The sequence below is a fragment of the Asterias rubens genome, chromosome 4 (assembly GCF_902459465.1).
Source record: "Asterias rubens chromosome 4, eAstRub1.3, whole genome shotgun sequence".
Lineage (NCBI taxonomy): Eukaryota > Metazoa > Echinodermata > Asteroidea > Forcipulatida > Asteriidae > Asterias > Asterias rubens.
Window position 1 is genome coordinate 16,089,389 of NC_047065.1, and position 9,278 is coordinate 16,098,666.

A 9,278-nucleotide genomic window follows, 5' to 3' on the forward strand; every position below is an offset into this window, starting at 1 on the left:
ATCCTATAATTTCTTTAAAATGTGGCAAACTATAATAAAGCAATTCAATCAGCATAAGGTTCAAATAGAAATATAATTCAAAGCATACGCTCCAAATAGGCTTTTACTTTCAAAGGAGAAGTATATAAAACCATGGAGGTCGAAAAACCTACCCTTATAAAAAATGAAACGTGCCATGGTCAGACGTAAATCATCAAACCGGAAAACACACACACACACCGCGGATTAAAACACTTTAGCAGCTCTGCATCATCATCTGACAGTGTCCTTTAAAAATGTACTGTTTACTCTAAGTCTAATTCATTGGTTAAACAATCAGGGGAAATGGACAAGATTGATCAATGCTAGTTTGTGATTCCGAACACAGCAGAGGTGTGACCCCGGACGGGTGCCTGAGGAGTGTGGTGCAGTTTGGGGATCAATTCTTGCTGCACGATGGTGATGAAACAGTGTCCAGATTGTGACCAACAGGTTGGTACATAAAAAAGAAAGAGGGATGTTGTTAGAGTCAGACAACTCGTCCGTCGTACAACTCGACCGTTTGGACAAACCGATGGTTGAGACCATGATTTAGCTCCATATTGAGACTGTTGTAGCTCAACTGTCCGGCACTTCAACAGTTTGGACAATTCAATGGTTCGGACAATTCAACGGTTCAGACAACTCGACGGTTCAGACAGCCTAGACTAGACTTTGACTTGAGACAACTCGACGGTTCAGACAACTCGACTTTAAGACACCTCGACAGATAGCCAAGACAAGTGGATGGTTGAACGTTTGACCTCAAGGCTCAGTTACTGACTTGTAAACACAAATTTCCTGATATAAAAGTGTAAATCCTAACCCTAAACTAGTTGCAACAACGTAACCCTTCTTCGACAGTGAAGAGGAGGGTTACGTTATCGCAACTAACCCTAACCCTAACCCTAACCAGAGTAACCCTCACCCTATAACACGAACCCTTACCCCAACCCTAACCCTAACCCGCCTGCACCCTTCCAGAGCCCCATGCTGAGGCCCCCGTCACAGCCATCCTCCCGTCGACATGTCTTGGTCCTAAGACGAGTTGTCTGACAGTTGAAAAAAAACGTCTGTCGAGTTGCCGAATGGTCGAGCTGTCTCAACCGTCGAGTGGTCCGAACTATTAGTTGTCTAGCGAACCGAGTTGCCTGAACACCTAAAAAAGTATACAAATAACTTAACAGTACTAAATCAAATTTAGAAAGCCTGAGGAAGGTGTGAAGATTCAAACTATGAAATGAAAGCCAAGCAAATTTAGATCATGCAAACTCAACAGGAGATGAACCAGGCTTAAAAAATGAAAGGGACACACACTGTGTGGCTAACCCTTTCTTAAAGTTTTAAGACAATTTGTTTAGATGGTTGTTGTAAAAAGAAATCATAAAAATATCACATGCTTCATGGGGAAAAAAAAAAAAACCTAAAGCAGCCAGTGCCAGTTCAGTGTTGTCAGTCCCAGCTCCAGTGTTGTCAGTCCCAGCTACCAGCTCAAGGGATCGACAATTACGAGATCCTGACCCCGCAAAACGATTAGCTGCTCATGTGAATCGTGGTCGTGTTCCCACTTGAGTATGATCGCGCATTGATCCTCCTTTTGTGAATGGAAGTGGATCAAAAGTTAACCAATGAAAGGTTGTTCAAGTGTGCAGTGTGCATGTGCAACGTACTCGGGGCAAAATCAAGCAACAGAGTCCAGCATTCTCTTGAATGCGATCAGAGCATACTTGAGAAGGTTGAGTCGTTAACCACCGGTTCTTTTCAGAACAAACACTATACAAAAGAAAGTTGTCGAGATGGATGGTGAAATCCGAAACTTCACCTAATTAATTTTTAAAAATCTTTTAATTTCCTTCATCTATGATTGCAGGTACCAGTGGCGTGTAAGGCTTGTTATTGTGGCTATGAGTTCTTCCAGAGAAGGGTCTACCAAGCCAAACCAGACCCACCATCATCAGGTAATATCCAAGTCCAGTCTCGTGCAGGCAAATACAATACATTTGGTAGTCTCCCTGATTTACAATCAACAAACGACTAGCAAAAGGGAGCAACTCAACTTAAGAAATGGAAATTGCTAGAGAATGATGTCGTTTTAATACGGCAAAATGTAAATTACTCAAATCAGCAACCTCATAACCTCATGTTTCCTTTTGGGCCAATGAAAGTTTTTCAGTTGCCCATTTTTCCTGATTTCATGTTTTCATTGATCTTACACTGAAAGACATGAACTAACCATTTTGGAAAAAAAACCACACCCCTTTTATATCCAAACCGCAAGTTTTCAAATTGTAGGTGTTGTAGAGACTAGAGAGACAGGTGGGGGCTTCTCTTCCCAGTCACACGAGGTAAAGAGGATACAGACGCTCTTTGCTTAGCTTTGCATCTTAATAATTTGTTTTGACGTTTGTTTCCATAGAAATAAACAAGAACAGAAGGACAGGTAGAGTGAAGAGGGAGAGGCCAGATTATTACAGCGCCAGTGAGTTTGAAACTCAGCTACGTCGGGTAAGTCACTCAGTCATTTTACAATCTTTTTTGGTCGGTCGGGGCCTAGCGGTTAAGAGTACCAGACTAAAACTCTGGTGTTTCTGATCAGCAGATTGTGGGTTGTAGTCCCGGTTGTGACACCGGTGTCCTTTAAGCAAGGCACTTAACCATGATGTTTGTCCTTCGGATGGGATGTAAAGCCGTTGGACCCAGTGCACTTTCCGAAAAGAGATGGGGTTCGCCCGGGTGTTGCTGGTTTTGGTAGCATATTGCACCACGACACCTTCAGAAAAAAAAAGTGATTACAAAATAATGCTATTATTCAAAAAGAATTAGTAGATCATTTGTTTGCTCAGAAGGTAAAAATCGACTGTCTTCCAACATCCACTGGTAACCTCTTTTGTATGTGTTTCAGAAACTCAGAAAATATATTACTTTGTGCTATTACAAAAAGTATTGAACATGACTTAATTTACTCTTTGGTTCAGTTACTGTGGTAACATTTTTTGGAAATAATATTAACTTCTTATTGTGCTCCTTACAGTTGTCCAATAAGGCTGAACGATGTGGGAGCACTAGCTCCGTCCCTAAAAGTCCCAAGAAGAGACACAGAGGACGTCCAAGAAAGAAAGGAACACTGAATAAAAGCTCCAAGACAAAGGTCAAAGGGGAGAGTTCAAATGCAGGTCAGCTCAGTATAAACAATGGCCCTTTTCTAATCAATGGCTTCCGCTCCAGATTCGGCTAAGGCTAGCTTGGTGCCCGCAGTTGTTTGACAATTGTGGGGCTTTGAGTATGGGCTCAGGGCTTCAGGCGCGAGGACAGCTTTAAGCTGAATTCAAAGCCGAAGCTGTGGTTTTGAAAAGGGCTGTAGACTGTAAAGAAGGTCATGCATGTGCTCATGATTTGATGTATTGGTGCTATACCAAGGTCACTGATTCCGGCTCCACTGAAGCATTGGCTTAAAGACACTGGACACTTTTGGTAATTGTCAAAGACCAGTCTTTTCACTTTGTGTATCTCAAAATTTATGCACAAAATAACAAACCTGTTGAAATTTATTCTCAATGGATCGTCAAAGTTGCGAGATATGAATGAAATTAAAAAAACACCCTTGTCACACGAAGTTGTGTGCTTTCAGATGCTTGATTTTGAGACCTCAAATTCTAAAGTTGAGGTCTCTCGAAATCAAATTCGTTGAAAAATTACTTCTTTCTCGAAAACTACGTCACTTTAGAAGGAGCCATTTCTCACAATGATTTATACTATCAACCTCTTCCCATTACTTGATACCAAGTGAAGTTTTATGCTGATAATTATTTTGAGTAATTACCAATAGTGTCCACTGCCTTTAAGTTCATGTAAGGGTTATCGTTGCCCATAGTTCAACTAAGTAAGTCCTGTTTGCTTTGCTTTGCTTTTGAAATGGCAAGGGCACCGAGGCATTTTCTTTATGGTAATGGGCACCTATGAGGAAACTGTTATATTTCTATTAGAGCATTTGAAGGGCCTCCAGAGGCATGGAGACAGTTGCCTTTGTTGCCTCTGTGAAGTATCAATCCTGAATTGCATGCAGTCTGTTGTCTTCCATGCTTGCCATTTTGGAAATCAAATTGCACACGAAAAAAATAAGGGGTGGGTTGGCATAGTTGTATCCTCACTAGGTTCTTTCATTTTGAAATAGTAGGATTGTATTTTACTGACTGTTTCTTTTCCTTCTGTGCATTCACCTCAGATGCCAAGGACCACAAAGAGGAGGACATGTACTCCAACCTGTCCACGGAGAACTCCTTTAATTACTGCGTCGTCTTAAGTGAGATCAACCGTAAGCTTCAGAGTCAATGGAATGGACCAGCAGACACCAAGAACGCCATGGTGGAAGATACACAGTATGTCTTCAGGGAAGGTGACACATAGATAAATATATCGGAGAGTGGATGTTACGTTATTTTTGCTTGTTGAGAGACTTAAAAGACTGTGTGATAGCAGTCAGTGACAGATTGCAAAATCTACAAAAGTTGAAGTGAGAAAGTTACATTTGTGTTTAATAAAGGAACATCTTGTCCAAATCAAATAGGCAGAATTTGTCGGTAAGGAGAGCCATGAAAGTGGGCCCTGGGCTGGAAGAGATCATATTAAAAGCGCAGAATTCAGGCTATGAAACCTTTTTCAGGGCATTTAGATTAGAAGGTATACATATACAGTGTAGAAATCTGCAGCCAACCATGCCAGAATCTCCACGGCAAACACCTCATCTTAACAAAGTGTACCAGGTTCTTTTACATACAGAGCAGAAGAGTGTTGGCTGAATCCCAGTAATGACACTTATGCACTTAACCATATTTGCTTTGCAAAAAGTTGGGAAAGATTGCTTTCTGCTCTGACAGCCAGGCTCCTAGTTGATGATACCCATGCCTACATCCATTCAGACTGTGAAGGGGGTAACCGTGTTTCAGCCCCATGAGTAGGTGGCAGCTTGCCCCTGGTGACAGTTGATTTGGGTCTATACTCAAGTGTACAGCATCAGTTGTTAAGTGTAGACCACACCCTTAAAGTAGCCTTGTTTGTCAGGCAATAACTCATAAATGTAATCCTGGCCGGCACGGTTGGCTGGTGCGTAAAGCGCTCGCCTCTCACCAAGGTGACCCCGGTTCGATCCCCGGCCAGGGCCATATGTGAGTTGAGTTGTGCGTTGGTTCTCTGCTGTGCCACGAGGGTTTTCCAGACTGTCCAGATTTCCTCCCTCAGGAAAACATCAAATACTTTCGATCTTGATCGTGCTCCGTGGTCATAATGGGTTGATGTGGCTGGCATCTGAATGGGCTCTTGCATGCCTGCTTCTCAAACACGTTTTAGCCGCGTCCTTCGCAATTCAGCTCTAGCTGCGAGTAAGGATGATAAGCCCCCCAATTACATTAATGAAAATTATTTTAAAAAGTTGCTCAGGGCTAAAAGAATAAGTGTAACCTCACCTTGAAGTGGCCATCTTGTCTTGTGATGTTTTGATCTCTCACATAAACATTTTTACCGCTGATCAGCTGATTTCCTCTTTTTCTTTTCAAAACAGTGCCATAGAAAACTTGAAAACAGTGTACAAAAGTTAAGTGTGATCGGCCATTTCCTTTTTTTTTGGGCAGTTAGGAAGTTGCATTTATTTGGGTCAATAGCCAAAATCAGTTAAGTGTAGCCCTCACCTTAAAGTGGCCGTCTGGCCTTGTGATGTTAGGCTCTCATAAAAAAAAAAAAAAGTTTTTTAAGTGACCCATGGGCGTAAATAGGAAAGCAGATGATTTTTACCCTACATGTGCTGCTGAAACCACTGACATCCTCGGAGGATTCTAACAATTGAGGTAGATTATGTTTCCAAATTGGGGTAGTTAAGTTTAAAAATAAACAACTTGGTGTTTTGAAGAATCTCAAGACTGAAGCAAATTAAAGAGACATTACAGAATTGGTTTTTCTAGTAATCCACCGAATACATAAACTGACCAACCTGTAGAAGTTTCAGATTGATCGACCATCTGGGTCAGGAGAAAATTGTGAAAAACTAGTAACACATTTTTGCATGACACTGATTAAACAAAATAAAAAAGTTAAACACTCACTGAGCGATAAACTCTGAATGGGATGTCGGTTTATTTATTTCTCGTCAAATGTGAGATTTCAGACAGAAATATTTCAAGGAATGTTTTCTATTATCATCATCAATAGACTGAGTAAGTTTTATGTCAAATCTGTGATCTTGGACAAGTTTTATTCCTTACCAATTTTGTAATGTTCCTTTAAAGACAGTGGACAACACTATTGTTAATTGTCAAAGACTAGTCTTCACAGTTGGTGTTTCTCAACATATGCATAAAATAAGAAACCTGTGAAAGTTTGAGCTTAATCGGTCGTCGAAGTTGAGAGATAATAATGAAAGAAAAAACACCCTTGTCATACGAAGTTGTGTGCTTTCTGATGCTTAATTTCGAGACCTCAAGTTCTAAACTTGAGGTCTCAAAATCAAATTTGTTGAAAATTACTTCTTGTCACTTCAGAGGGAGCTGTTTCTCACAATGTTTTATACTAACAACCTCTCGCCATTACTCGTAATCAAGAAAGGTTTTATGATGATAATTATTTTGAGTAATTACCAATAGTGTCCACTGCTTTTAAGTCTTATTATCTCTTGAGGTGATAGTATCATGTGACACGATTAAAGATGCAAAGTGCCTTTTATAATTAACAGTTTAATGAACGATGTACAGTGTAAATATAGTAACTTTTATAAATAATGTTCATGCATGCTTGTCTATTCATTTAATAAACTACATAAAAAACTAGCGATTTGTGTTCAGGTATTTGTTTTGTATCTGTAAACCTTGTTGATTTGATTGTGTTGAACCTTCACTTCCCCAATTGCATCCCCCAGTCCAATTTTTACTTGTCATTCTTTATCTTTCTTTTTTTGCATTGCAACTTTTCCTTGTCACTTTTATTGCTCGGGGCATTCCATTTGGATGTCTATAAATACCGGCTATGAAAAATAATGGTTATTTATTAATAATCATGATATTATGAATAAAGATAATACATTATTAAAATAGCATAGCACGATACACATTGTCCATGTGCCAGAACTGAGGGGAGGGGTGGGGGGGGGGGGCAATTTGACAAGGCCCGTGGAGTTACAAAAATATCTCCACCCCCCCCCCCCCCAAAAAAAAAAAAAATGATAGTAATGTTGAATAGTGACTTGAGGTATTGTGGATGGCATAGGCCGTACAACAAAAATGGTCCCCTGGGGGAGGTGTAGGGACTTTTTTTTTTTAAGATTGCTGCTCGGAAACTTACACTGGTATAGGGGTATTTTAATAAGGGGCGAATAACTGTAACTCCCCATATTAAAAATTGAGCATAACATATCACTTAACTTTCACATTATTTTGTTTAAAATAAATCTTGTATCAATCTACCTAGAAAATTGGTAGGGACTACAAATTATTGATGTTTGAACGTTTCACCCCATTTAGTTGGGCTTGCCCCGCCCCGTTGGAATCCATGGTTAAGACCATGTAAAGACCCGTCCTTAATCACCAACATCGTGGCGCAGTGGTCTAAGGGACTGTCTCAGTAACTCAGACCACCTGGTCCCGGTTCGAATACCGTCTATGAAATTGGGCATTCAGATGCAAAAAAAACCCCAAGAAATTCCTGTTGCACCTTTGCATAATCTAAACAGCGCCCTCTTGTGACATTGTTTCCTTTATGCTGGAGGAAGAGACTAGCCGCCGACTGGAACAGCTGATTCTCGCTTGTGGGGTAGTCTCGTTGTTTCTGGCGGTCATAATGCGGCACACACAGAGAACGGGTACAAATTGTGTTATGACAATGGTGTTTCCCCCGAGTATAAGCACACATAACGGCCCCTCTTAATAACTGTACTTCGGCAGACGGCGAAACAAAAATTGGAACATAAAACACGTGTCGCAAAGAACTATAACCGAATTAACCAGAACGCAGCAGACACTGTAAACAATGAAATCAGATTTCGCGGCTAGGGATATTTTAGTGGCGGTTTAACATCAAGTAAACTTGTCTGGATTGCCGTTTCTGAATTTTCAATTTCGCTTTTGCGGGAGATAAAGGCAAAACCCTCTGGAAATGTTGGAAATGTGCAATTTTTATTATTATTATTTGAATGTTCATTTCACCCTCTGGGTGTGCCAAAATGTTATAATGAGAACAGGAATTGACGGGACGTTTTTTAATGGATATAAAGTATATTTTATGACGTAAAAAATAAAGGAGTGAACCACTCTGCAATTTAGGTAGCCAAATAGTTTGATTTGCTGTTTATTGTCTGGTTGGTTATTGCTGTTTATTGTCGCATCTGCAATTTAATGAAAATGTTTGGAATAAGATGAGGGAACAAATAATAAATTGAAATGAAGTTTCATCCACAATTTAACTCAGACTGGGGTACAAAGAGCAGTCGCCGATGACATAAGAGGGGAAAAATCTAATGCACAAGGGTGACAGTTTATTGCTTTTGTTTCTTTAACTTCAACCCCCGTTTGCTACGCCCCCCCCCCCCCTCCCACCCCACCCCATCGCTGTACCTCTCCGTTTAGTTTCATTTTATTTGCCACCAATTAATGTTGTTTTACTGGATCCTCGAGTGAGTTTTAGGTTAGGTTTAAAGAAAACAACAATGTACGCCAGCGATTTCCCCCTCCCGTCGCTGCCCCTCCCACTAGTGACAAGTAACTACCGCATGAGGGCGCTATTTTCTGTGGTTGTGAATGTACGACTTTGAACAGTCTTATATTGGTACTTCTGTCATGGGTGACTACTGGAAGTTGTACAGTAGCAGCAATGCCATACTAAGAGCATAAGCTATGTCAATCTTCAAGGACCTCCGGTAAATAAACGCTCCCACCCCTATCTGTCCTTACTTCTGGGGGCTTGTCACTGATTATACCCATACCTACCCGCATTTGAAATCAGTTTCTTTCCAACTTTGTTTTTCTCCCAGATTGACCAAATGGCTTTTTGGTTACTAATTATTGCTTAAAAGAAAACAACTACTTATAATTATGTTCACATCCCCCAAGTTTTAATTGCTCCCAATTATTCGATCCTTTAATCCACCCTCATCTCATATAGGCTATCAGCGAATATTTTGATTCCAATTTTGTTTTGCTCGATTTTCTACGCGGAAGTTTTTCCCTCGAATGACGCACGCTCGGGATGCACACATTTGAGGATTTGCTTGGAACTCCCAGGTC

At 40.5% G+C, this 9,278-nt stretch overlaps 1 protein-coding gene across 1 annotated transcript; it reads left to right on the top strand.

Annotated features, from left to right (window-relative positions):
* Positions 1-212: 212 nt before the first annotated feature.
* Positions 213-5,358, top strand: LOC117289222 (UPF0547 protein C16orf87 homolog). Its single transcript, XM_033770237.1, has 5 exons — positions 213-471; positions 1,889-1,976; positions 2,435-2,523; positions 3,050-3,191; positions 4,241-5,358. The coding sequence occupies exons 1-5, from the start codon at positions 436-438 to the stop codon at positions 4,420-4,422; spliced, it is 537 nt and encodes a 178-aa protein (XP_033626128.1). The 5' UTR covers positions 213-435; the 3' UTR covers positions 4,423-5,358.
* Positions 5,359-9,278: the final 3,920 nt, after the last annotated feature.

What these genes read in the sequence shown, in the direction of transcription:
- LOC117289222 (XM_033770237.1), top strand. Translation starts at nt 436, where the DNA reads ATGGTGATGAAACAGTGTCCAGATTGTGACCAACAG. An exon ending in TTGAAACTCAGCTACGTCGG is followed by an intron (nt 2,524 to 3,049) that starts GTAAGTCACTCA and finishes TGCTCCTTACAG; the next exon opens with TTGTCCAATAAGGCTGAACG. An exon ending in AGGGGAGAGTTCAAATGCAG is followed by an intron (nt 3,192 to 4,240) that starts GTCAGCTCAGTA and finishes CATTCACCTCAG; the next exon opens with ATGCCAAGGACCACAAAGAG.